This window comes from Penicillium verrucosum, assembly GCF_028828655.1.
Source record: "Penicillium verrucosum strain IBT 35672 chromosome Unknown utg000001l_segment0_segment0, whole genome shotgun sequence".
NCBI lineage: Eukaryota > Fungi > Ascomycota > Eurotiomycetes > Eurotiales > Aspergillaceae > Penicillium > Penicillium verrucosum.
Window position 1 is genome coordinate 3,965,078 of NW_026643210.1, and position 27,279 is coordinate 3,992,356.

The following is a 27,279-nucleotide window of genomic DNA, read 5'->3' on the forward strand; positions in this document are numbered from 1 at the left end:
ATTCGATATGAAGATACCAACTCTACATCTATATATCTACGAAAATGGACATGATAGACGTGTCCCTTCATCATTAGTCAGGTTTATTTAGAATTTGTACGATTGGAAAATACATAACTAACTAGTTACATAACTAGTTATGTACCTAATTATGTTGTGTAGTTATACAACGTCGTCCCGTCATCATTCCCCACTTGGTCCTCTTCTTGATTTCAAATACTTACTTCCCCCACCTTCTTGTCTTCGCTTTCTTCTCTTTCCTGGACAATATCCTTCTCCTTATTCTTTCAGCATGACTCCCAAGGTTTTCCTGTAAGTCACTTCAGTGTAAACCGAACATCGGATCTGATAAATATCCTACAGGACTGGCGTAACTGGTTACATCGGCGGCGATGGTCTGTTTGCCATCGCTAGCACCCACCCTGACTGGCAATTCTCGGCCCTAGTGCGTAGCGAGGAAAAGGCCACCCAGGTCACCAGCAAATACCCGCAGATTCGGACTGTGATTGGTGATCTAGACTCGTCCGAGCTGATGGAAGAAGAAGTCAAGAATGCAGACATTGTCTTCCGTATGGTTATTTAGGCTCATGTTTCAGTATATCACATTACTAATTAACCTACACACAGACTTTGCCGATTGTGATCATGTTGCGGCAGCCCAGGCCATTGCCAAGGGCGCTCAACATCATACTCCCGGGCGTCCATTGTGGCTGATTCATACCTCCGGCACGGGTATCTTGACAATCGAGGACCAGCGCGCCGGCACATACGGCATTGAGCGCCCTAAGGAGTACAACGACTGGGAGGGCGTCAATGAGCTGGTCAACCTTCCATCAGACGCCTTCCACCGTAACGTGGATGAGATCATCCTCGGAGTTGGTCAACAGAACCCAGCCAGTGTGAAGGTCGCAGTCGTATGCCCACCTACCATCTACGGTCCTGGCCGTGGCCCTGGTAACATAAGGAGTATTCAGGCCTACTTGCTCAGCGCTGCAGTGCTGAAGCGTAAACATGGCTTCCTGGTTGGAAAAGGCGAGAACGTCTGGCACCAGGTCCACGTCCAGGATCTGAGCAATGTCTACTTGGCTCTGGGTGAGGCAGCCTCGGTGGGAGGTGGTAAGGCTACTTGGAATAACGAGGGTTACTACCTCGCCGAGAATGGGTCCTTTGTATGGGGGGATATTCAGCGCGCAGTTGCGCAGTCTGCTTTTGATAAAAAGCTTATTGCTTCTCCTGACGTTGAGTCTGTGGATGGTGCCCAGACGACTGAGCTACTTCCTACTGGAATCTATGCCTGGGGCTCTAACTCTCGCGGTCACTCAATCCGTGCGCGCAAGCTATTTGGTTGGATGCCCCAGAAGCCTAAGTTGATTGATCTTATTCCTGAGATTGTTGAGGGTGAGGCTAAAGTTCTTGGCTTGCTGTGAAACTCGGGTCATTCATTTAATTTATGAGAACACACTTTATGAAATGAACTTATCAAAGCGCACATGATTTGGGGCTTTTGACTCGGAGGATTAAGTTGGGGCGGAATGGACTTGGCAGTGTAAAAGAAGAATCTTGATGGATGCAAGCCATATGCTAGCGTATAAAGTAGAGCATAATATGTATCCCGCTCCACTCCGGGGAATTCTGCAGAATATGCACTTCATCCCCAGAGAGAACAAACCAGCAGACTATGCGTATTGATATTTATACCTGGATTCACTGAGCTAATACAGTAGTCTCACGTGCAAATTTGTGTCTACTTCCCACCCTGGCACCTTCACCTGGGCATGTGATTTGTCTTACGTAATATCGAACTACCTAACTACCTAGGTAGGTAGTTATGCTGATGTTAGTTACAGTTACATCTCTTAGTTAGTTATGCTTAGATAGCTACTATGGTCAGCTGACTAGTCAGCTGACCATCTGGGTAGTCTAAACGGCAGCTAGTTGCTTTTAGAACAATCAACTCTTTTATCTCCCAAAATCCGTTTGGTACCTAGGTAGCATGTCCTGCTGAGGTCGAATTTACGTAATGTAGGTCTCTCTCCAAGGAATAGAGCTCCCAGCTCATCTACAGATACAGTACTGGCACCCAGAGACTTGAATTCATAGAAATGTGGGGAAATATATACATCCGAAAGGGGAAGGTAGATTCATTTCATGTGTCAATGTCTAAGTATCAACTTGAACCCCTTTTTAAGACGGACGGTGTTATCACAAATAGAATAATTATATACAAGTCTCTAATAATTAAGTCCTTCACAAAGTCAACCCTATATCCCTTTCTTATTTATAGAGCGTGTTATAATATCCCTTTCAGCGAGACGGTTGATAGGGTCAGTGCTCGCAGCTACCTCACGACTTACTTAGTTGTTCAATAACATTGAATGAATGAACTTCCCAATCAATAGTAAAATAGTAAGGACAATAGAAATTACAATTGATTGAGTCAGTAAATGAGAGTGAATAGGTGAATATACCATTGACACCTCAGGCACCCGTCAGCATATTGGGTCCAACCGAGCTTTGACCATCAGCATCTTTTATCTTCACCTTGCACGCCTTTAGCTACTCCGCCGTTTATTTTCAACGAACGATACTTGCTGGTATGTTTGCTATGCGCGTCATTTGCCTTCTTTCTTTACTCCCCTTAATTTGCTGCGGGCACTCACATCCATTGTTTCGGCTTCCTACAGAAACGACTGCATGAGTTGCAACCTTTCAGCGTCTCGTTTCACTGTCATAACCCCTCGCGTCTAATCAGACTACCTATCATGGCGCCTGGGTATGGGCATGGTGGCAAGCGGAAACGCATTGATCGCTCATGGTCCGGCGAGTCAGGGAGCAATGATCTCCGACCTTCACCCCATCGCCCTGGGACACTCAACATGGCACATCACCCTACCAACCACGGACACCAATCCCCCACTCCCCGAGAGCAAAACGACACACGTGACAGATCTCGCCGACAATCGCATCGCAGCCGGGCAGGTTCCCGCCGTGAATCCTATGATGGTCAGAATTTTTCGAATTCGCAGCATAGAGAAGCGAACGCCATGTCTCCTCCCGCGATAAATCAGCCCAGGGAACCTGCCGAGCCCGTACCGCATAATGGCGACTCGGCCACTGCGAGACCTACCCCTTCCCCTGCGCCGAATACTCCTGCTTCACAGCCTCAACCTAACCCGCCTCAACCTAACCCGCCGTCTCGAGCTGGCTCAGAGACTATCACCCACCCACCCTCTCTCCCGCTCCCACCTTATGACTACGAATATGTGACCGACAATGCTGTTGAGGAATGGGCTTCAGCGGGCAAGCAAAAGGTAGTCGAAGAAGGGGCTGCGGCCCGCCTGCAACAGGATCTGGCTCGGCTTGCATCTGTATACCAGGAACTTATTCGTTCCGCGATCTACGGTCGACTGTCACCATCGAATGCAGGAAATGCTGTCAAAGAGATCATCGGCGAAGAATCTGTGTCCCAGGATGTGGATATGGAGGGCGACAGTGGAAAGCCTTCGACCCAGGGAATCGACCCGTGCTCCTTGTTCCTCGATACGCTTTCCATTGTGACTGATGCTGATACCTCGAACCCAGCCCTTAAACCACTTGTATTCGCGACAGGTATCGATCCTGCTTTGATGCGCCTTCAGCTTGAAACCCCGTTGTTGCAGGCCTTGGGGTTGGTTCGCGAAACCTTTGCGCGAATGGGAATTCGCAAGCAGACCAACCAGCTCTACCGACAGTCTAATTACAATCTTCTCCGGGAAGAATCCGAGGGATACTCGAAACTCATCACCGAGCTATTCACCACAAGCAACAATGAGCCCCCGTCGAGCGAAGTGGTTGAGGATACATTTGAAAGAGTTAAGGCTATGATTGGCGCATTTGACATGGATGTCGGCCGTGTGCTTGACGTCACGCTGGATGTGTTTGCTGCGGTTCTTGTCAAGCAATACCGTTTCTTCGTCAAGCTTCTGCGAGTCAGCTCCTGGTGGCCGAAGGAAGACACCTTCTACAGCCTAGAGCAAGGCCGTCGCCACACTGGCATTCCGAACTGGGCACTTCCTGGATCAACGGGGTGGATCACAACCGAGGAGGAGCGATCAGCTACTATGCGCGCAAATGAAGAGCGCGATAGCCAATTCTGGGATCGAGTGAGGGAAATCGGACTTCAAGCCTTCTTCGAGATCGGTCGTAAACCAATTTCAGAGGAGGAAAGGCAACAGAGTCTCTCAGAAACCAATGGTTCATCCTTTGAAGAAGATGCCACACGATCATGGCTTGAAGAGACTGGCACTCTACCCCCGAAGGGCAACCGGGTTGCAGCACAGCTGCTTGGTTTCAAGTTGCGATTCTATTCTTCTTCAGCTCGAACCAAAGCCGATGTTCTCCCTGATAATCTCATTTACCTTGCTGCCCTGCTCATCAAAGTTGGCTTTATCTCTCTGCGTGACCTTTATGCTCACCTCTGGCGATCTGACGACACCATGGAGATTTTAAAGACCGAAAAGATGGCAGAGAAAGCTGAAAGAGTGAAGGCTGGCCGACCAGGTGGCGGAATCAACGCCCTGATGATGGCCGGCGCTTTGTCGGACGACACAGTTCCTCCTTCCCGCTTGCGCGATGAGCCGCGAGCCGCGACCCCTGGTAAAGATCAAGAATCCAACAAAGGCACACCCAAAACGGAAAACGAGTTGCCGGACCCATCAGACCAGAAAGTTCTGCTTCTCAAGAGTCTCCTCGCCATTGGTGCCATCCCCGAATCCCTTTTCGTCATCAGCAAGTTCCCCTGGTTGATGGAGGCTTACCCCGAGCTACCCGAGTTCATCCACCGCATACTCCATCACTCTTTGAACAAGGTTTACATCCAGTTCCGACCATTGTCATCTACCGGCGACTTCCCCGGAGCTCAATACATGGTGACCTCCGATCAGAACAATGCGAAGGGCCAGATTGGACTTACACCCCCACCTGCCAGACGAGTTCTGCGATGGGCTCAACTGGATAAAGAAGACACCAATGATGGCACCGACTATCGATTCTACTGGGATGACTGGGCCGATAACATCCCCATTTGTCAGTCTGTCGACGATGTTTTTGCTCTTTGCTCATCTTTCCTCAACCTTTCTGGTCACAAGATTGGACAAGACGCGAGCCTCTTGGCGAAGCTTGTACGCATTGGAAAGGGGAGCTTGCTCCAAGACGGATCCGAAGAGAACAGAACACGTTGGCGCGATCTTTGCAAGCGTCTTCTTCTACCGGCTGTCAGCCTAACAAAAGCAAATCCTGGCGTGGTCAATGAAGTTTTTGATCTCGTCAGCTTCTTCCCCCGAGACGTGCGATACAACATGTACGCAGAGTGGTACTCGGGACAGACATCCCGGCTGCCAGACATTAAGGAGGCCTTCGACCAAGCGAGGGCGGAGACCAAGGACACTCTCAAGCGTCTCAGCAAGACAAACATCCGACCCATGGCCCGCGCATTGGCCAAGATTGCTTACGCTAATCCCGGAATTGTTATTAATGTCGCGATGAGCCAAATTGAGTCGTATGAAAACCTCATCGAAGTTGTGGTTGAATGCGCACGCTATTTCACCTATCTTGGTTATGACATCCTATCTTGGTCTCTCATTAATTCGCTTGGCCAGAAAGGACGAAGTCGAGTCCAGGAAGGTGGACTGTTGACTAGTCGATGGTTGAACGCCCTCTCCACATTCGCCGGCCGAACTTACAAACGATACTCGGTGATGGACCCTACTCCAGTCCTCCAGTATGTGGTAGAGCAACTGCGACACAACAATTCGACCGATCTCATTGTGTTAGAGCAACTGATCAGCTCAATGGCTGGTATCATCTCAGACAACGACTTCAATGACGCTCAAATCCAGGCCATGGCCGGTGGTGATGTTCTCCAATCCCAGACCATCTTGCAACTACTGGACAAGCGTCACGAGTCCAAGACTACCTCCAAACGGTTGGTCAAATCGTTGACCCACACCAGACTCGCTGGCCAGCTGTTGGTGGCCATTGCCCAAGAACGACTGACTTGCGTTTACAATGAAACTTCCTCGGAGCTTAAATTGCTCGGCAATGTTTTTGACGAGATCCACCGAATTCTCACCCAATACCTTGATTTACTTCGCAGCAATCTTTCGGTTGATGAGTTCGATTCCTTTGTTCCAGACTTTGCGTCTCTCATCACGGAGTTTGGAATTCAGCCCGAAATCGCCTTCTGGATTCGTCGGCCCAGCATCGCTCGTAAAATCGATGACGTTGAAGAATCGAAGCAAGAGAAAGAACGTTCGGCATCTGCACCAAAGTCGAACGGCGACAACAGGATGGACACTGCCGAGGATGGAGAAGCACCTCCGAAGTCCGAGGAGAGTCCGGCAGACAGTGCCATGGATGTCGATAAGGGCGAAACAGAAATTACGATTCCGGTCGAAGGACCCGATGCCATCCTTGTTCCTGCGGTCAATGCCGAACCATTGGCAGCCAACCCCGTCATGCAAGAGTTGATTGACGATGTCAAAACTGCTCTTTCTGCCGAAAAATGGGAGACAATTGGAGCCCATTTCTATGCGACTTTCTGGCAGCTTTCCCTTTACGATGTTCATATCCCGCAGAAATCTTACGAGGATGAAATCGACAGGCTCAAGCGGCGAGTCATCTCTATCAACAGTGACCGATCTGATATTAGTGTGGCAGGCACAACACGAAAGGAGAACCTGAAGCGTCAGGTTACTCAGCTACAGGAGCGCATTCTTGATGAGAATAAGAATCATCTCAAGGCATACGGGAACACACGCGCTCGGTTGCAGAAAGAGAAAGACAAGTGGTTCGCCGGTATGCGCCTCAAGCATGACGCTCTCAACGTTGCCCTATTGGAGCAATGCTTCATTCCTAGGCTTCTTTTATCCCCTCTCGATGCATTTTTCTGCTTCAAGGTGTTGAAGTTCCTACACAGCTCTGGGACCCCTAATTTCCGGACCGTTGGTCTCATTGACCAGCTTTTCCGCGAGCAGAGACTCACTGCTCTCATCTTCTTATGCACATCCAAAGAAGCGGACAATCTCGGTCGTTTCTTGAATGAGATTTTGCGTGATCTTACTAGATGGCATGCCGACAAGGCAGTTTACGAGAAAGAAGCATTCGGCGCTAAGAGAGACCTCCCTGGCTTCGCCAAAAATGTCGATTCCGGAGGTGTGCCAGCAATGTTTTTGGAGTTCGAAGACTTCCGGCGTCTATTGTACAAATGGCACCGCTGGTTTTCCAGTGCGCTGAAGAGCTGTCTCGGCAGTGGCGAATACATGCACATTCGAAACGCAATCAGCGTGCTCAAGGCTGTTGTGAAACATTTCCCTGCTGTGAACTGGATTGGTCGCGACATCTTGAACAGCGTTGACCACCTGAGCAAGAACGACGAGCGAGACGATGTGAAGATTCCTGCCGCGTCTTTGATCGGTGACCTCAATCGGCGCGAGAAGAAGTGGATGCTGCCACAGGCTTTCTATTTTGTGGCAGCTCAGCCTGGTTCTCACCCATCCGCTGACGCAGCTGGAAAGCCCGGGACCCCGCAACCTGCTGCGACACCCTTGAATGCATCAGCCCCAGAGTTCAACCCCACTGGATCCTCAATGTAAGTGACGACCTTGACCATTTCGACTTGCTCGCAACGACTAACATTTCCATCTCTAGCTCCGATGCCAAACAGGAACAGCCTAGCAAGGCTGAAGTTGAAGATGGTGAAATCGAGGATGCGAAAATGACCGATGTCAGTACAGGGAAGGGTGGTGAAGCCAAGCCGACCTCTCAGGCCGGGTCTACCACGCCTTCCGTGGTCGCTGCGGACACCAGCCAAGACGCTGTGTCCGGTGTACCCCCTCTGTGCAATCTCGGCCACATTCTCGTGCCCCCACTTCATCCCGTCAGCCTGATATTCCCAAAAGACCTGATATTCGCCAACAAGTTCATCCCCCCGTTCGTCCCCCGCCACGGCACAGCGATGGAAGACTGCCTCCGCGCCCTGAGGGATTGGATGATCGACGAGAGAGACATCCCGACTTTGGACCCCGCGGTCGTCATGGTGGCCCTGATCATAATCGCTCCTTTGATGGTTCTCTAGGCGATGTTAGAGGACGTCTCAACGAGCATCTTAATGAACGTGATCGCGACTTCCCCATGAGACCTCCAGCTGATGATCTTATGCGTGGACCACCCCGTGATGCTCGTTCTACTCGCGAGAATGGTTGGCCTATGGATAGGCCTGGCCGCATGCGTGGGACCGGACCCAATGATTCGTTCCATGGCCGCGATCCCTCTGTGCGGGGAGAGCTGATGCCTGATCACATGGACCGCCCGGTCGACATTCCTCGACGTGGAGATCAATCCAGACCAGAGAAAGATGATCGGAGGGCCTATCCGCCACGCCCTCTATCGCCACCCAGACCTGCGGACCTGCCGAACCGCCCCGAACGATTCCCTCCACCCGATGATCGCAGACCTGCCGGATTCCCTCCATCCTCCCGTATTGATGATCTCCCTAGGGGCCCTCGCACGGATCGACAAGCTGATCCGAGGGACGGTGCACCAGGTCCTGATATGACTCATGGCCGGCTTCGGCAGCCGGAGCCTCCATCTGAGATTCCTGCTGGCCCTCGAAGACGCGGTGGACGCAACGGTCCTGGACAAGCCCCTCCAATGCTCAGCTCCAGCAATGCTACTTTGCCCGCCCCGGAACGCCAGACACCCACAGGCCCTGCCCGACAAAGTGGGCGTGGGGTACCCGAGCAACCCGCCCCCCAACACAACCCGCGGGCCCGACCACTGCCCCGGGGGTTCACCCAGATCGCCTTAGAAATCTTGTCAATGAACCTGCAGCACCCGCCGCTGCTCCCTCAGGCCCTCGCGGATTAGGCCCACAACAACCACCCCGAGGACCCTCTGCGCAGTCTGCCCAGTCTGGACCGCTTGGACAAGGCTTCGGCGGGGAGCGTGGCCGCGGCGATAAACGTTTTGCAGGCCTCAACAATATGCTCCAACAGTCTGGTGGTGGCGGCGGTGGTGATCGGGGTGGGAACCCTCCTCCTGTTCGCGGAAGAGGCGCCAACCGTCCACCAAACACCATGGAATCACCATCGTCTCAGCCTGCAAACCGACCCCCTATGGGTCCTTCCGGACCCCAAGAAGATCTATCCCGCAACCGACCCAGCGGTGGCCGAGGTGGTGACTTAATTGATGATGCCATTCCCGAGGCGGGTCGCTCTGGACCAACTGGCGGTCGCAGCCGTGAAACAGAGCCTACTCGCGAGAAAGAGCCCGAGCGTCGTGATGGCAGCGGCAGTGGTCGCAATCGACGCGATGGCCGTCGAAATGATCGCGAACGTAGCCGTCGAAGCGATGTAGGAGGTGGAAGCCGTGACGAAAAGGGCACTGGTGAGCCCCGTGAGACCCTGCGTCGGGTTCAGAGCTCACGCGAAGAGCTGCGACGTCGAGACCGACGTGACCGCCCGGATGGACCATCTGAAGTGACTGGACCAACCCCTAGTACCAATGAGACTCATGATACTGAAGGCCGTTTGCGACCTCCGTCCTCCATGGATGCACCGCCACCACCTCCTCCTCCTCCACCTCCCCCCATGCCGGAAGGTAACGAGCGTCGTTTCAACTCAGGTGACCGGGGTGGCCGGTCCGACAATCGGGACCGCGAGCGTGAGCGCCGTGGCGATCGACGTGACCGGGATCACCAGCGCGAGGGTGGCAGCAGCTCTGGAGGCTCCGGGCACCGTAAGCGTGGTCGACAGGGTCCTGACGACAACACTGATGGTGGACGTGGCATGAGAATGGGAAATGACAACAAGCGTCCTCGTCGAGGAGCGTAATTTTCACTATTTACCATGATACCCTATTAAAAGGAATGATGGAGCTTTGCTGTTTTGTTTTTCTATTTCCCCCTTTCATGTTTTCTTCGCTACGAACCTCAAGTTTCCCCCTACACTGGACTTTCTACTGTTTCCTATCTTGTCTTTGCATTTTGCCTGGTGTTTGGGGCCAAACCACTTCACTTCTTTACATGTACTTTTTTTTCCCCTTCTTTTCTTTTCTAAATGAACGTAACAGAAATGCAATATTCAAGGATCTTGCAGAATTATTTTTAATCCTTTTCTTTCTATCGATGAATGTTCTGTACTTCATTGCTCCGTATGTCTCCGTTACTCTCTGGACAGCGGGCCGAACCTCCGACATCTCTGCCCCTCCTTGCCCTGTCGGCCAAACTTCGGTGTCGCAACAACCTCCGTGACCTATTGAGAGGGCAAGTGGATTATCTCTTGGATATCTTGAGATATCATTTGTTTAACCAATTCGATATCTCATGTAGCCCTCGTCATTGGACATTCACCCACAGCTTCCCCCGCCTACACGGGTTGGTTTCATAATCTGACACTTCATATATTCCAAGGGAAAAGACCTGACTCTCCAGCCCTAGGTATAAAAGGATTGATTCTATTGCTTCTAATGATTTTCTTTTCCTTTTCATATACTGACTATACTACTTGTCTATTTTATCTCAATCTAAATATTGAATAACTTCACTCTTGTCTCAGAGCAGTTGAGCAAGAGTATGAGCAATTGATATACACCCAAAAAGAGAAAAGAAAACTACATTCATCATGGCTCGAATTGACGTTGAGAAAACCATCGAGGAGCTCACTCTCGGCGAGAAGGTAGCCCTCACAGCTGGTAAACCCGACATCCATTTACCAAAATATGACCACCCAAAAAACTAACCTCATCCCACTAGGTCGTGACTTTTGGCACACAGAACCAGTCTCACGCCTAAACATCCCCGCACTACGTATGTCCGACGGCCCAAATGGCGTCCGTGGCACTCGCTTCTTCAACGGGATCCCAGCAGCATGCTTCCCATGCGCAACAGCGCTCGGCGCAACCTGGGATACCGAGCTGCTCTCTGAAGTCGGCGCCTTGATGGGCGAAGAAGCCATCGCAAAAGGCACACATGTCGTGCTAGGTCCGACGATCAATACCCAGCGATCGCCGCTTGGCGGGCGTGGCTTCGAGTCCTTCTCGGAGGATGGTGTACTCTCTGGTACGCTGGCCGGTCACTTCTGCAAGGCAATGCAGGATAAGGGCGTTGCTGCTACGCTTAAGCACTTCGTCTGCAATGACCAGGAGCACGAGCGATTGGCTGTTAACAGTATTCTGACTAACCGTGCTCTGCGTGAGATTTACTTGATGCCGTTCCAGTTGGCTATGCGGATTTGTCGCTCGCAGTGTGTTATGACTGCTTATAATAAGGTTAATGGAACTCATGTTAGTGAGAATAAGGCTATTATTGATGATATCTTGCGCAAGGAGTGGGGGTGGGAAGGTCTTGTTATGAGTGACTGGTGAGTATTCGTGATCGATTTCATTCTGCTAGCTGCTTTAGATATTAGGAGGCTTACATTGCATTTTGACTTGTAGGTTTGGTACCTACAGTACCTCTGATGCCATCATCGCGGGTCTTGACATTGAGATGCCCGGTAAGCCTCGTTGGCGTGGTGAGGCTCTTGCGCACGCTGTCTCGTCAAACAAGGTGGCCCAATACCAGCTCGATGAACGCGTGCGCAATATCCTCAACCTGGTGAACTGGGTTGACCCCCTGGGCATTCCCGAGGGAGCACCTGAGAAGGCCCTCAACCGACCAGAAGACCAGGCTCTGCTGCGTCGCGCTGCTGCCGAGTCTGTCGTGCTTATGAAGAATGAGGGTGATATTCTTCCCCTCAAGAAAGACGGGTCTCTGCTGGTCATTGGACCCAACGCTAAGATTGCTGCGTACTGCGGTGGTGGTTCGGCCTCTCTGGCTCCATACTACACTGTCACTCCGTTCGATGGCGTCTCTTCCAAGACCAAGGGAGAAGTCAAGTACAGCCAGGGCGTGTACTCCCACAAGGATCTGCCGCTGCTAGGTCCAAAGTTGAAGACTGCAGACGGAAAGCCCGGCTTAACATTCAAGGTCTACAACGAACACCCCAACTCTGGCGAGGACCGACAGGTCGTGGACGAGTTGCATCTGCTCGAATCCTCCGGATTCCTGATGGATTACGTCAACCCTAAGATCAAGTCCATGACTTACTACGTCGACATGGAAGGAACCTTCACACCGGAGGAGAGCGGAGTCTACGACTTCGGCGTGACAGTCGTGGGCACAGGCCAACTGCTCATCGACGGCGAAGTAGTCGTCGACAACACGAAGAACCAGAAGCAAGGCTCGGCCTTCTTCGGCACAGCCACCATCGAAGAGATCGGCACTAAAGAGCTCAAGGCTGGCCAGTCCTACAAGGTTCTCTTCCGGTTCGGCAGCGCACCAACCTCAGACCTCGACACACGCGGAATTGTCTCCTTCGGTCCAGGCGGGTTCCGTTTCGGCGCCAGCCGACAAGTCAGCCAAGAAGAACTAATCGCCAACGCAGTCGAGCAAGCCAAAACCGCCGACCAAGTCGTCATCTTCGCCGGTCTGACCCTGGAATGGGAGACCGAAGGCCACGACCGCGAACACATGGACCTACCCCCAGGCAGCGACGAGTTGATCAGCCGTGTGCTGGAGGCGAACCCGAACGCAGTTGTGGTGATTCAGTCCGGCACGCCGGTCACGATGCCGTGGGCAGACAAAACAAAAGCCCTCGTGCAAGCGTGGTTCGGCGGCAACGAGTGTGGAAACGGTATCGCGGACGTCCTGTACGGCGACGTGAACCCCTCCGCCAAGCTTCCGATCACCTTCCCCCGCCGGCTGCAGGATAACCCCTCGTATCTGAACTTCCGATCCGAGCGCGGCCGCGTCCTGTATGGCGAGGATGTCTACGTTGGGTACCGGTACTTCGAGAAGAGTGATGTGGCGCCGGGCTTCGCTTTCGGACATGGTCTGTCATACACGAGTTTTGCGCGCTCCGATCTGCGCATCGAGACTGTTGCCGAACAGAAAAGTTACACTGAGTCCGGTGAGCCTGTTACTGCGTCGGTGACTGTCTCTAATACGGGCTCTGTTGCTGGCGCCGAGATCGTGCAGCTCTGGATCGTGCCTCCGAAGACTGATGTTGGTCGTCCTCTGCGTGAGCTTAAGGCTTTCCAGAAGGTTTTCTTGCAGCCGGGGGAGAGTAAGACTGTGCAGTTGGTTGTTGAGAAGAAGTTGGCTACGAGCTGGTGGGATGAGGAGCGGGAGCAGTGGATCTCGGAGAAGGGGACGTATCAGGTTCTTGTTACGGGTACGGGGGCTGAAGAGCTACGTGGCGAGTTTGAGGTTGGCAAGACGAGGTTCTGGCTTGGTCTGTAGGGCTGTGATATTTATATAGGACCATGTCTCATGATTGATGTTGTTTTTTATGCGGGATTTTTGGTCCAACACGGTTTTTGATATTCCGAATGGAATTTTTAATTTTTATTATGAACTGCATACAATTGTATTGTGGTGTTTTAACTGTCTTCACATCCCAAGCCAGGCTGTGGACGATGGCAAAGGTAGCTGGATATGAAGTCGCAAAATCAAACAATAATAAAAACATATGAAAAACCCCAGAAACCACATACTAGATATGATAAATGGTAAAAGAAGAGGAACAGTAAAAGGGTATATACATCGAACATAACAGACATCTATAACCAGCAAAGGATACGAATACGCCCAGGGTAAAGGAATCAAGGCCATTGTTCATATCCCCTGTAATGCATATCCGAACGCCCAACCCACCAGCTTCAATCAGTAAACTCCATTCTCATTGTCATTCTCCTTCGTCCCCAGCCCAGTCAACTTCCTCAACAAACTCGAAGCCTTCTTGCGCCGGTTATTTTTAACCGGCACACCGGCCATAGCAACAGAGGTAACACGCTCTTGGTGCTTGTACTCATCCCCCAAATAAGAAGCCGAGTGAGACACCCCACGGGGGTATCCGCCAGGTGAATTTTCCTCATTCGTCGATGTACGACCCAACTTCGAGTTACCTGTTTCGGGTCTCGACATTGTGCCCCTTCCAGTGCCCAGCGATGAAGGTAGTGAGGCTTTGCTGTAGATACTTGGGTTCCGATCATCCCGGAAATTATTCGGCCATTCGCGGGAGTTGGATTCTCCTATTGTTTGATTGCAGGAACTGTAGAAGCGGGCCACTTGCTTTGGCTTTTTGGCTTGGGTTGCTGTCGGTTCTTTTTCGTCGGTGGGGCGTTGGATGTCTCTGCTAGTATGGATACAGGTTCTGCCTGCTCCGCCGAGTGATGGTGCTTCTTGTGGGGATATGACTGGTGAGAATGTGCCAGGGATGTTCGCATTCGTATTCGTGTTCGTGTCGATTTCGTTGAGCGAGCTGACTGGGCTATCCAGTGTCGTTGGCTTGGATGGCCACTCGCTGTTGAATTGCGGAGGACTGTATGGGAATGGAACCGGGCTTGACGAGCAGGATCGCTCCCGTAGGTTATCTACTTCGATCGTTGTTGCTAGACTCTGGCTTCGGAGACGGGATTCTGATGAGGCACTGTGTGGTGGTGAAGCGGATGGTTGTTTGTTATAGAACCGTGCTGAACTATTTCTGCGCGATACGCTGTTGTCGTATGGTCTATCTGGTTGGCTAGGAGAATTGAAACTCATATCAACGCCGGAATCATACCTCTTCGTGCTTTCTGTTTCGGGCTTGATTTGTTTGGGCGCAGACAGAGGAATGACGTTCTGTGTCAAAGATGAAGGAGCTACATCGACACCAGGCTGACCAGCGGGATTTTGTCCCTCTGTCAAGAGTGGCATGGCGCTCCGATAGGACAATCCGGCTGGAATGCCACGGTCAATTGTGTGAGATAGTAAGGCACATGCATGCTTGATATCCGCTTCGAGGTCTTCCTCGATTTCTTGACGGTCGATAAACGGCGATACAGGGCGGAAGTAACCTGGCTCATCTGTGAAACTGTAGCCCCGAAGGGGATCGGGGTCGCTGGTGTCGCTGGTGTCGCTGGTGTCGCTGGTGTCCCTAGTGTCCCACGTTGGCTCGTCATGGGTGGGAGACTCGGGATTGGTAGCTGACCGGGGACGACTGCTTGATAAACGGGCTTCAATGGGTGAGATCTGTGTTGATTCCAGGCCACGCACGGAGCTGCTTTTGGTGAAGGTCAGACGGTGGCGTATTTTGATTGCTTTTTCTGATAGCTTGCGCTCCATCTCGGAAATAGGTATGTCCTTTGTTTATGCTCCGATGGTCTCAGGTCTCACGAAGGAATCGAAAGATGGAAAAAAGATGAAAGAGATGTTCTGAGGAAAGAGCGACAAAGGAAAGAGCTGATTCAAGTTGTCTCCAATGCACCTGCAGTTCAAGTTCAGGGCAATTTCCTCTTTCCCTAATTTCCCTAATTTCCCTAATTTCCCTAATTTCCCTAATTTCCCTAACTATGTGAATATCAAGAAAAAGGTTCAAAGAAGCGTTGTCGGTACAACTGTCTGGTATGCGGGGGAAGAAGAATGTAGAGAATCTCATTAAAGAGACTGGGCATATGGGCTAATTAAATAATAATTGTTATTATAATTATAATAATAATTATAATTAAAAAAAAAGGATAAGTACTTGAAACAATCCTAATAATTCATAGTACAACAGGTTACTAGAACTAGTCTGATAGGGCTAGGAGATAACCAACACCAAATCCAAGACATTATAGTATCCAATCCTATCCAATCCTATCCAGCTATTCAGCTATTCAGCTATTCTGCTATTCTGCTATTCTGCTATTCAGTTAAATAGGTTTAGGGTCTAAGCGCCCATCTGTGTTGTTGTAGTTAGCCCCATGTACATTAGTGTGTGTTTGGTGACCCTTTTGGGGGTCTTTGACGCCTTGGAACATCTAGACAAGTCTTATTATAAGGAAATAAAATACAGTACTCCATAGTTATCTACAACATACCTAGCTAGGTAAGTACATGGTTTCAATAGCGCACCTTCAAGCACCGCCACCTAATCTTGTTCCTGACCATTCAGCTCGGCCCAACTTATCTTAAAAAAGTCCTAACTAACCATACGCAGGGGCATAGAGACTTAGATATACAGATTACCACCCTATGAGGTCTGCATGAATACACATATTATGTCCAGATATCCAGATATGTGATTTTTCTATTTATTTTCTTTAATTTAAACGTTGCGACATTCGTGTCGCAAAGATAACCAATGGCTATCAATACCGAATACGGACCCATCACCTCCAGTGGAGCGAGTATTCCCCCCGGAAGAAATTGACCCAGAGGGTGGGTCTGATGGAGAGCAGTTGGATGCTTCTTTGACAGTCTTCTCGGACAAGGACAAAGGGCCAAGTGAGAGACGGGAGAGGCAGTTGGATGCTCATCTCCCTGACTGGCGGAACGGAAAAAAGAACGGCAACCTACTTCCCCTGATGCGCCATGACATCTATCCGGTCGCGGACCCCTCCACGGGATTCAGGACCCAGACTAGAGCATGGGATGGGCTGCAGAAAGAACTGCGCCTGACAATAACTTTTGGTGATTTCAACGCTTTACCAAGCGGTGATATCCTCCACCTCCGCCTCCCCGAAGGTGCTGCTCTTCATCAGCTTAGTAACACTGGCCACAGCAGCCGCACCATCAGCGCCGGACTTGGCCATGATATCGGGCAGGACTTCATGGAAGAACTCGACAATGTGGCGGTTAACTTGCTCAAATTGAAGCAAGAACGCGTCGTGGCCTTCGGGGCTATCGATGCGCTTGAGGCGAGAGTCGGGGATGCCAGCGGCAACCTCTTGTTGCTCCGCAAAGGTGAACAGACCATCGGACTCGATGCCAAGAACCAAAGCCGGCTGCTGTACGCACCCGAGGGCCTCGAGGACAGTATCCTCAGAGTCGGCGCTGGCATTGCCGCGGCGGCGGGACACGTCGTGCGTATCGAGCTTGCGGGTCATGGCGATGTAACAGTTGGCATCGAATCGCTTCACGAATTTATCACCTTGGTAACGAAGATATGACTGCGCAGAGAAGTAGGTCGGTGGGCGAGGACGGCCGGATGCAGTCAGCTTGGGCTTTGTGTCGACTTCTGGGGCAAATGTCTTGGTGCCAGAGAATTGCGGATCCATGAACTGGACCTCGGCCTCGTTCACAGCAGCCGGTGAGCCTTGTCTACTCTCCGAGCGTGAAGTTGTTCCACCACGGTGTCCGTCGTTGTGGATGGCCCAGTGCTCGTTCGGTGGGGGAGTGGGGAGCTTCTCGGTGCCGTTGATGTTTCGCGGCTTGGTTGGATCCGGTACATTGCGACCGAACCGAGACTCGAAGGAGTTGCGGCTACGGTAAGTGAGGAGGGCCGACATGCGAGCCGCACCGAGGCCGGTGGATGGCGGGTCGTCAAAGGCATAGTAACCATCGTCATACTTCGGGTCACTGTAGATGCTCTGCCGCTGTGCCTCGCCCCAGCTGATGCACCATGCGGAATGGCGTGCTGAAGTCGCAATTGGCACAATAGCTCGGACATAATCTTTGCCGAAAAATGCGTATTCCAACGTGAGCATTCCACCCATGGATCCTCCGACCACCGCAGCAATCTGCTTCACACCGAGGTCATCCAGGACAAGTTTGTGGATGTTGACATCATCACGGACAGTCGTTAAGGGGAACTCGGGTCCATAGTAGCCATTTTCAGGCTTACCATCCTTGTAGGTTACAGCACTTGCACTTCCGTATGGGCTACCCAAACTGTTCAGGCAGATCACGAAGAACCGAGAGACATCAAATGCTTGGCCAGGACCACCAAGAAGAGGACCCCACCAGTCAGCGACATCGGCACTGCCACTAAGAGCATGACAAATCACCAGCACGTTATCACCACTGGGAGCGAGTGTTCCACGTGTGGTGTATGCGACTGGGACATTGTAAAGGGTGACACCGGATTCGAGTTTGAACGAAGGGATGATCGCAATCGATTGATCCTCAATCAACTGAGCGTAAGGGTTCTCAGGTTGCGAATCGACTCTCTCTACGGGATTTAGTAGCCGTTCATTAGGTAAGAATGGGGGAGATAGACTGACGGTATTGCGCAGTAGGGGCACTGCTGGTTTCAGCCATTGTAGAAATATTTAAAACAAAACTAGGCAAATTTGCAAAATGAAGAAAAAAACAAGCAATGGAAATTGAAAAGAGGGTGTACTTGTAGTAACAAAATCGAGTGAGTCAAAAACCCCGCAGCCTCCGGTCCCGCTGGCAGAAAAGTAAAGCGGTGAGTAGTCACGTGTAACATGTCACGTGGGGCTAGGGCTCGCTCCACACTTGACCTTTTTTTTATCTGTGCGAATTCTTTTTGTTCTGTAGCCAACCATCCAACAAACCTTCTTACGAGCCAACCCCTCAAAAAATTCAAAATGGTCAAGACTAAGAAGTCCGGTGACACCCTCTCCTCGCGCCTGGCGCTTGTGATGAAGTCTGGCAAGGGTAAGCAGGTCGTTTCGATCGCACAAATGAGCAATTCGCTAACAACTTCTCTCAGTTACCATGGGTACCAAGTCCACCATGAAGACTCTCCGCTCTGGCAAGGCCAAGCTCGTCCTCATCTCCGGAAACTGCCCTCCTCTGCGCAAGTCCGAGCTTGAGTACTACGCCATGCTCGCCAAGACCCCCGTTCACCACTTCAACGGCAACAACGTACGTTCCATTCCCCTTTCCTTCGGGTCGGCAGCCTGAAAAACTGGCTGTCGCACCTTGGATCAGCTACACTACTCGGAGAAGAAGTCGGTCAAAACTACCACTTCGGAGAGTGAAGTTGCTCAGCGAAGGGATCACCGCAAGGCATCCCGGAGAGCGAATTGGACTAACTCGCCCTATAGATTGAGCTCGGTACCGCTTGCGGTAAGCTCTTCCGCTGCTCCGCCATGGCCATCCTCGATGCCGGTGACTCCGACATCCTGAGCCGTGAGGCTTAAGCGTGTCGCCCTGTTGCGAGCCATAAACAAAAATAGAATATTGAACCATTCTTGAACAAAATTTTTCCACGAATAACGATGAATTACGGGTCTTCTAAACTAGGCGTATTCTACATAAGCGTGCCAAGATACTTCACCACTTTGTTAAATGGGATCGTCTTCGGACGATGTCCGCCATTTCGTAGAATAGCCTAAAATGTAACACATAGAATGCATTCCATTATTAAGAGTCCTCCCGTTCCTATCCAACTTGAGGCTTGGCTTCGTTCCGCTGATGATCTCTATTTCATGGTTGGTTACCTACTAGCCTCAAGCTACACCCAGTGACCAACAGCATTGTAGATTATCATGAAAAGCCTTGTGGCTTGGGTATAACTCGAATAGATTGACAATCTGAGTTCACAGACCCGAAATCCCAACGTGAATCCTAGATTCCCTTCATATACAAGGTGTCCACACATCTTCTTCTCGATTGGGTCTTCTTTTTCTTTTCGAGTCTCCGAGGTAGAACCTAGCTAAAACCCTACTTAGTGGGTGAGCATTAGGAGTGAAGAAATTCAGCCTTTATGGGCATGCCAAAACAACCCCCACACGACTCCGCAATCTTTGCGGGGAAAGAGTATAAGTACATATAGCCTGTATTACTTAGCTTTGACGGAATACTTATTTAGCCTGAAGTTTTTCCGACAATTATGTGCCATCGGCGAGTCTCCCGATGTTCGCAGCCAGTTCCATATAAAAGGGGGAACTTGATCTGCAATGGGTGATTAGATATATGTTCCCCCGCACCAGAATCTGTGGCTACAATGCGTGCGCTTCTCTTCTTCGCTTCCTTGGGCGTTGTAGCCGCTGAGAACGGCCTCAACGGCTGGCTGCGGTACGCATCTCTGCCCTGTTCAGGCCAATGTCATTCCAACCTCCCTTCGAGTATCGTCACTCTCAATGCGACTGAGACAAGTCCGGTATATATCGCGGGGACAGAGTTGCAGAGTGGTCTCAAAGGTGTTTATGGGAAGAGTGTGCAAGTCACACACAACAAGTGCAAGACATCCTCCTCGGTTGTTGTTGGCACGGTTCATCAATATCGGGAAATCTGTGGCGATGTGAAAGATGTACCCGAACTGGAAGAAGATGGCTTTTGGCTCGATACCAAGGGGAGAAACGTTCAAATCCTTGGACAAAACGAGAGGGGTGCTCTCTATGGCACCTTTGAGTACTTGTCGATGCTTGCACAGGGAAACTTTTCCAAGGTCGCATATGCATCCAATCCTTCTGCGCCTATTCGTTGGGTGAATCAATGGGATGACATGGATGGAAGAATCGAACGCGGCTATGGTGGCTCCTCTATCTTTTTCAAGGACGGTCAAATCGTCGACGACCTAACCCGTGTTGCTGAATACGCCCGTTTGTTGGCCTCGATCAGAATCAATGCTGTCGTCATCAACAATGTCAATGCGGATGCTGCCCTCTTGAATTCCAGGAACCTCGACGGCGTGGCTCGAATCGCTGATGTCTTCCGCCCATACGGTATTCAAGTCGGCCTATCGCTCAATTTCGCTTCCCCTCAAACGTATGGAGGGCTCAGCACTTTTGATCCCCTCGATGCATCTGTCATCGAGTGGTGGTCTAATATTACAACCCAGGTCTATGAGCGAGTTCCTGATATGGCTGGCTACCTGGTCAAGGCTGACTCGGAGGGAGAGCCAGGCCCCCAGACATATAACAGAACGCTCGCAGATGCCGCGAACCTTTTCGCCAAAGAAGTTCAACCTTACGGTGGCATTGTTATGTATCGCGCGTTTGTCTACAATCAGCTAAACGAATCAATCTGGACGGATGATCGTGCAAAGGCTGCTGTGGAATTTTTCAAGGATCTAGATGGCGAATTTGACGACAATGTGGTGATCCAAATCAAGTACGGACCTATTGATTTCCAGGTCCGTGAGCCAGCATCGGCATTGTTTGCAAATTTGTTCAACACCAGCATGGCCATTGAACTGCAAGTTACGCAAGAATATCTTGGACAGCAGTCGCATTTGGTCTATGTTGCTCCCCTTTGGAAGACGATCTTAGACTCTGACCTCCGTGTCGACGGCCAGCCATCGCTTGTTCGTGATATCGTGGCTGGTAAACGGTTTAATCGCAAACTGGGTGGATCAGCAGCTGTTGTCAACGTGGGTACAAACACCACCTGGCTTGGTAGCCACCTGTCTATGTCAAATCTATATGCCTATGGTCGCTTAGCTTGGAACCCAGCAGATGATGCCCAAGACATTCTGCAAGACTGGATCAGACTGACCTTTGGGCTCGACCGGAAGGTACTTGACACCATCACTCGCATGTCCATGGAATCTTGGCCCGCCTATGAACAATACAGTGGGAATTTGGGCATCCAGACTTTGACAGATATTATATACACTCACTATGGTCCCAGCCCTGCATCTCAAGACAACAATGGATGGGGCCAATGGACCCGCGCAGACCAAAATAGCATTGGAATGGATCGGACAGTGGCAAACGGCACAGGTTTTTCGGGCCAGTATCCGAATGAAATCGCTGCCATGTATGAGAACATCGACACCACACCCGATGATCTTCTACTGTGGTTTCACCATGTGAAATACACCCATCGTTTGCACTCGGGGAAGACCGTTATTCAGCACTTCTACGATGAACACTACAGCGGGGCGGAAACTGCACAGACCTTCCTTACGCAGTGGGAATCACTTCATGGCAAAATTGATACTGAGCGATACAACCATACTCGGCACTTCCTAGACTACCAGAGTGGTCACTCGATTGTGTGGAGAGATGCTATCAATGACTTCTATTACAATCTTTCTGGGATCCCTGATGAGGCCAAGCGTGTTGGCCACCACCCATGGCGCATCGAAGCGGAAGACATGAAGTTAGAGGGCTACAAAACTTACGCCGTCAGCCCCTTCGAAACAGCTTCTGGTTCGGTTGCCATTGTTACAGCTTCCAACAGTACTGCTGGCACCGCTTCAACCAAAATAAACTTTCCCTCTGGTACCTATGACCTTGCAGTGAATTACTACGATGTATACGGTGGCCAGTCGCAGTGGAATGTCTATCTGAATAATCAGGAGATTGGTAAATGGGTTGGTAATAGTGAGGATACCTTTAGCCACACACCTTCTATCTATTTGGATGGGCATTCGGCGATTCGTATTAAGTTCCGGGGTGTCAAGATTCACAAGGGTGATACTTTGAAGATTGTTGGTATGCCTAATGGGACTGAGCCGGCGCCATTGGACTATGTGGCTTTGCTACCAGCGGGTATTGTAGATTAGAGTTATTATTGTCAATGACTAGATCGCTATGAATATATCCATGTTGCCTGTTTCTCCAACTGCAGTGTTATACTTCAACTACTTACAATCTTCTAAAGATAGGTGGGGAAGAGTGAAAGTAAATTTTCGCATGCAGCATGACTCGATTTATCGGCTGCTGCAATAAGGACAGAGTAGTCCCCACTGTGAAGGTACTAAAGGATATGGCCAAAGATATCCCCAACATCGTCGTCAACCACATAAATTATTTCGGGCGAACTTTTGTAACAACACCGGAGGCTTTGGATTATCACGCTGGGCGCAGCAAATTTCTTCCCATTGGGGCCAACCTCCAGGTATGCGAGGGGGGATATAAAGTGACTGGGTGTTTTTAGATAACGCCTCCAGAGGAAAGGAAAGCGTACTTACTCTGGCCGTACTTGAATCATAACGAGATATTTCGTCAGTGTTATCAACTAAACTCGAGGCAGCACTATATACAGGAGCATCGGAAGAAGTGAGCAGCATGAGTTTAAATAATTGATCAGTGGCTAACAAGAGAAGAGGTAGTTGTAAGTCTCCGGTTGCATCCCATGGATTGTTCAGACAAGAGTTACGCTAGTCCCGATATGGCTAGCGTCCTACATCATCGGCGCGCATTTCCATCGCGTCCCCAGATTCAATCCCTGCGTTGTAACCAATTGTCTTATTCTTTTTGATAGAAGCAATTGATCCCACCTCATTCAAATTTTACTTTCTACATCGACCTTTGATGTGGAGAGTTTGTCATCATGAGTGACTATTCGTCGTTGAAAGTGGCTGATTTGAAGGCCGAATGCAAGAAGCGTGGCGTCCCTCAGACTGGCCTTCGCCTCAAGCAACAGTTCATTGACAAATTGATTGAGCTTGACTCACAAACAAACCAGGTTACAACCGAAGAAGCGCTCCCAGCAGAAGAACCCACCGAATCACAGCCATCTGTGCCAGATGCTGTTTCACAAGAAAAGTCTCAGCCCGAACAACCAGAGAATGAAGAGCTTGAACAACCAAACGAAGAGCCAATCTCACAACCCGAGGAAACAACAGCACCTGTGTCAGTATCGGATCGAGTTGAAGATGGACAAATACAAGCAGATGAGTCGACCCAAGGAGAGGCAGTTTCGGCAACCGATGTGAAATCGCAAAAAGTTGAAGATGTCGCAAAGCCTGCGGAGAAGGTACAAACAGCGACAATGACCCCCGAAGATCAAACCCCTACAGTTGCACCTTCCCAGCCACAAGTGGATGATGCAGCTCAAGGTGCGAAGAACGTGGACCCCGTGAACACCCAAGAAAAATCGATCTCCGCTGCCCAAACATCTGAGGTTGGCACTGGATTATCCACACCTCTCCCAGTGGAAGAGGCATTGGAGGATACACGCAAACGGAAACGCCGCAGCCAGAGCCCGGCTCCTACTCTAGAAGAGATTGCAAATAGGAAGGCTCGCGCGAAGGAAACAACCCCACGTGTGTTACTGAAAGACGATCAGGTGTCAGTTTCTCGCGACGAGAGGCCCAGTAATTTGAAGTCTGAAGACCAAAAAGCAGCGGAGGACCACACAGACAAACAACCCATTGAGACGCAAACAGACTTGCACAAACCCCCCACCAAGCAAGACGCTCGGTTCCGTAACCTGTTCCCACCTGCTGGTGCATCCTCCGACCCTGCCTCGCCCCCGAGAGACATCACAATGCAGGATGTGGACACCACCCCCGCGTTGCACGCTGCAACTTCTGCCCTCTACATCGACGGCCTCATGCGCCCACTCCAGCCGGCTGCACTCCGCAAGCACCTGGCCAGCCTTGCATCCACCCCCGAGACCACAGATTCTGATGCCATCGTTGACTTCTATCTCGATTCTATCAAAACCCACTGTTTTGTGAGCTTCACCAGTCTCGCAGCAGCCTCGCGGGTTCGTTCTGCCGTTCATGGGACTGTGTGGCCCAACGAACGCAACCGCAAAAATCTCCGAGCAGATTTTATCCCTGACGAGAAGATCAAGGAATGGATTGAGACAGAAGAGAAAACCCGAGACCGCGCTGGCCCTGCTGCCCGTTGGGAAGTGAGATATGAGACATCTGATGATGGAACCACAGCTACCCTTGCCGAGGTGGGCTCCGCTCCCTCTGGACGACGCGAATCAGGTTTCAACCGTACTCCTCCCCTGGGCCCACGCCGCGATATTGAACAGTTTGACCGTCGCCCTTCCAACGTGCCTCCCGCGGGTCCCGCGGGTGCCGCGGGTCCCGGACCCCCATCGCGACCAGGGCAGGGTTTTAAGCCTCTGGATGAATTGTTCGAATCTACCACTACGAAGCCCAAGCTGTACTATCTTCCCGTTCCACGGCCCGTCGCCGATAAACGTCTAGATCAATTCGATGAGCTGATTCAGAAGGGCACATTCCCACGCCGTGGTGGTGATGAGATGCGACGAATTACTTTCGAAGATGATGATAAGTTTGTGGACATCGGCCCTGAACGATTTGGACCTGGACCTCGATCTGGTGCCGGACCTCGTGGACGGGGACGTGGTGGACGACGTGGGGATTCATGGCGCTCCTGAACTTTCGGTGAAAAACATCTTACAGTTGGGCCACACTTGTTATTGGCCATGTACAATAAACTATTAGTGACTGCAAAATGCCATCAAAAGAACCAAGATATATATACTATTGTAGTTGTATGGTTGAGGGTCCACCCCTCAAGGGGCTATCAAAGAGCCAAGCAAATAAAAATAGATCAAAGACTAAGCCTTCTCGGCTTCCGACGATCCCTAAGAAATCGGCAGATTTTCAAGAACTGACAGGTTGTGCATAAGCCAAGAAAACGCCCTATCCGTGTCTTGCGTACAACATATGGACATTAGTTGCTTCTTCAATCTTTTCTTGATCTTTGGTGGTGTCTTCCCCTGTCGATCCGGATAAGAGATAAAGGGGAGAGTTCCAAGGTTCACTCCATCAACAACCTTTGCCATCTTTCACCTTACCAGCCATCATGGGCTGGCCAGTGTGTAATACCACAGAGACCCAAACAAGTTTGTTACCCTTCTTTGAATAACTGTGCAGTGACTGATCGGAAACAGTTGAGGAGGTTGCACTCTGGGATGGCGGCGTTACATTTCATGTCCTAGCGCTCCTGGTGGGCGGTGCTTGCGCCATCGTCGCCTGTGTTGTATCTTTGGCACTGATTATGCTACATGCTACACATTACAGCAAGCCGATCGAACAGCGACAGTGAGTTCCCCTTCTCCAAGGCGGTTAACGCGTTATATGAGCATTGCTGACATGGTCCTCGTCTCTGTCGCAGTATTATCCGTATCCTATTCATGGTCCCCGTCTATTCCATTGTCGCATGGCTCAGCATATTCTTCTACCATGACTCTGTCTACTTTAAGGTCCTCGGCGACTGCTACGAAGCATTCTGTATCTCCGCATTCTTCTCTCTCATGTGCCACTACATCGCCCCGGATCTACACAGCCAGAAGGATTACTTCCGTGGAATCCAACCAAAGACATGGCTCTGGCCGTTGAATTGGCTTCAAAAATGCTGTGGTGGTGATCGCATCTGGCGGACTCCACGCAGTGGATTAACATGGTTCAATGTAAGATAATGGACTTGGCTAGATGATGTTGAGGAGTTCCAGGGAACTGATCATTGTACAGATTGTTTGGGTTGGGGTGTTCCAATACTGTGTGATGCGCGTTCTTATGACTATCGTTGCCGTTGTCACGCAGGCTTTCGGGGTATACTGCGAAGAATCGCTGAATCCCGCATTTGCGCATATCTGGGTACGTTTGAAGCGGTGACCAACCCTTTATACCCACTCGGTCCGCTAACAATCTATTGATAGACAATCGTCATTGAATCGGTCTCCGTCACCATCGCCATGTACTGCCTGATCCAGTTCTACCACCAGACCAGTCAAGACATCAAGCAACATCAGCCATTTTTGAAGATCCTGTCAATTAAGCTCGTTATTTTCCTGTCATTCTGGCAGTCGGTAAGCTCCTTTTTAGCATCATCTCCCCATAAAGTGGTTTACTAACTTGTGTGTTTCCACATTCTAGACACTCATCAGCCTTCTAGTCTCCGAGGGTGCTATCGAAGCGACTGATAAACTCGCACTGAATGACCTCAAAGTTGGGCTTCCAGAGTTGATGATCAACTGTGAAATGGCGATATTTGGTATACTCCATCTCTGGGCCTTCTCATGGAAGAGCTACACCCTTACCAACCAGTCAAGTGAAGTGACCGATTTCTACGGCAACGGCAAGTCCGTATACCAAGGTGGACGCTACGGTATACGGGCCTTGATTGACGCTATGAACCCATTGGACCTCTTCAAAGCCATTGGTCGAAGTGCCCGCTGGTTGTTCGTCGGCCGCAAAAGTCGTATGCTGGACCCCAGCTATCGGCAACAGGACACGTCACTTGGCCTCCAGCCACCCCAAGAGGGCAGCGAACTCACCCAGCATGGAACGGTTTACCATGGCGCTGGAACGGCCATGTCCGGAGGCCAAACGGGCCGGTATAACGACGTGCCCTACGAAGAGGGCGAGGTGCTTCTTGCTCACGCACAACCCAATCCCGAGATTGCGCTCACGGGCACTTCGCCGTATGCGTCGGATTTCGATGACCATGTCCACAACCCGTCTAGATCGTCTAGATCGTCTAGATTTTATGAACGAAGCCCCTCACCCTATGAGGATTCCTCGCTTCACAGCCATGACAATCTGCACTCGGAATCGCCAGTCCACCCTTACCCATCCGATGGTCCTCTCCGCGAACAAGTCCCTATTCCCATGCCGGATCCTTACCATCCTCCTCCCCCGTACCCTGGCAACCGTCATTTATGATCCATGTCCATGATACAATTATGACTTGGTGTATGCATCTCATATTGGCAGGGCTTGCTTTGATATGCATGTTTCCTCTGCCATTGAGCTGAAAACGTATTCCTCTTTTTACCTCACGCTACCCACGAGCACTTTGAGATTTTTGCGCTTTTACTTCTCT

General features: G+C 50.7%; 10 protein-coding genes across 10 annotated transcripts; 8 read left to right on the plus strand and 2 right to left on the minus strand.

Moving 5' to 3' along the window:
- Window positions 1-292: 292 nt before the first annotated feature.
- On the plus strand, window positions 293-1,427 carry N7516_001477 (putative nucleoside-diphosphate-sugar epimerase; the record flags this gene model as incomplete). The annotated part of the gene is made up of 3 exons (XM_057214199.1): window positions 293-312; window positions 364-569; window positions 628-1,427. 3 exons carry the CDS (start codon window positions 293-295, stop codon window positions 1,425-1,427), a joined length of 1,026 nt encoding a protein of 341 aa, XP_057076082.1.
- A 1,335-nt stretch (window positions 1,428-2,762) lies between these two features.
- Window positions 2,763-8,113, plus strand: N7516_001478 (uncharacterized protein; the record flags this gene model as incomplete). Its single annotated transcript, XM_057214200.1, has 2 exons — window positions 2,763-7,627; window positions 7,687-8,113. 2 exons carry the CDS (start codon window positions 2,763-2,765, stop codon window positions 8,111-8,113), a joined length of 5,292 nt encoding a protein of 1,763 aa, XP_057076083.1.
- Window positions 8,114-8,169: 56 nt separating this feature from the next.
- On the plus strand, window positions 8,170-9,869 carry N7516_001479 (uncharacterized protein; the record flags this gene model as incomplete). Its single annotated transcript, XM_057214201.1, has 2 exons — window positions 8,170-8,758; window positions 8,869-9,869. 2 exons carry the CDS (start codon window positions 8,170-8,172, stop codon window positions 9,867-9,869), a joined length of 1,590 nt encoding a protein of 529 aa, XP_057076084.1.
- A 789-nt stretch (window positions 9,870-10,658) lies between these two features.
- Window positions 10,659-13,318, plus strand: N7516_001480 (beta-glucosidase; the record flags this gene model as incomplete). The annotated part of the gene is made up of 3 exons (XM_057214202.1): window positions 10,659-10,728; window positions 10,790-11,396; window positions 11,473-13,318. The coding sequence occupies 3 exons, from the start codon at window positions 10,659-10,661 to the stop codon at window positions 13,316-13,318; spliced, it is 2,523 nt and encodes an 840-aa protein (XP_057076085.1).
- Window positions 13,319-13,741: 423 nt separating this feature from the next.
- N7516_001481 (uncharacterized protein) lies at window positions 13,742-15,181 on the minus strand (the record flags this gene model as incomplete). Its single annotated transcript, XM_057214203.1, has 1 exon — window positions 13,742-15,181. One exon carries the CDS (start codon window positions 15,179-15,181, stop codon window positions 13,742-13,744), a length of 1,440 nt encoding a protein of 479 aa, XP_057076086.1.
- Window positions 15,182-16,524: 1,343 nt separating this feature from the next.
- met2 (homoserine O-acetyltransferase) lies at window positions 16,525-18,079 on the minus strand (the record flags this gene model as incomplete). The annotated part of the gene is made up of 2 exons (XM_057214204.1): window positions 16,525-17,990; window positions 18,043-18,079. 2 exons carry the CDS (start codon window positions 18,077-18,079, stop codon window positions 16,525-16,527), a joined length of 1,503 nt encoding a protein of 500 aa, XP_057076087.1.
- A 170-nt stretch (window positions 18,080-18,249) lies between these two features.
- Window positions 18,250-18,991, plus strand: N7516_001483 (60S ribosomal eL30 domain-containing protein; the record flags this gene model as incomplete). The annotated part of the gene is made up of 3 exons (XM_057214205.1): window positions 18,250-18,442; window positions 18,498-18,652; window positions 18,835-18,991. 3 exons carry the CDS (start codon window positions 18,250-18,252, stop codon window positions 18,928-18,930), a joined length of 444 nt encoding a protein of 147 aa, XP_057076088.1. The 3' UTR covers window positions 18,931-18,991.
- Window positions 18,992-19,736: 745 nt separating this feature from the next.
- Window positions 19,737-22,244, plus strand: aguA (alpha-glucuronidase; the record flags this gene model as incomplete). The annotated part of the gene is made up of 1 exon (XM_057214206.1): window positions 19,737-22,244. One exon carries the CDS (start codon window positions 19,737-19,739, stop codon window positions 22,242-22,244), a length of 2,508 nt encoding a protein of 835 aa, XP_057076089.1.
- A 770-nt stretch (window positions 22,245-23,014) lies between these two features.
- Window positions 23,015-24,826, plus strand: N7516_001485 (SAP domain protein; the record flags this gene model as incomplete). Its single annotated transcript, XM_057214207.1, has 1 exon — window positions 23,015-24,826. One exon carries the CDS (start codon window positions 23,015-23,017, stop codon window positions 24,824-24,826), a length of 1,812 nt encoding a protein of 603 aa, XP_057076090.1.
- Window positions 24,827-25,257: 431 nt separating this feature from the next.
- Window positions 25,258-27,119, plus strand: N7516_001486 (OSTA/TMEM184 family protein; the record flags this gene model as incomplete). Its single annotated transcript, XM_057214208.1, has 6 exons — window positions 25,258-25,297; window positions 25,346-25,496; window positions 25,570-25,864; window positions 25,926-26,051; window positions 26,114-26,263; window positions 26,331-27,119. 6 exons carry the CDS (start codon window positions 25,258-25,260, stop codon window positions 27,117-27,119), a joined length of 1,551 nt encoding a protein of 516 aa, XP_057076091.1.
- Window positions 27,120-27,279: the final 160 nt, after the last annotated feature.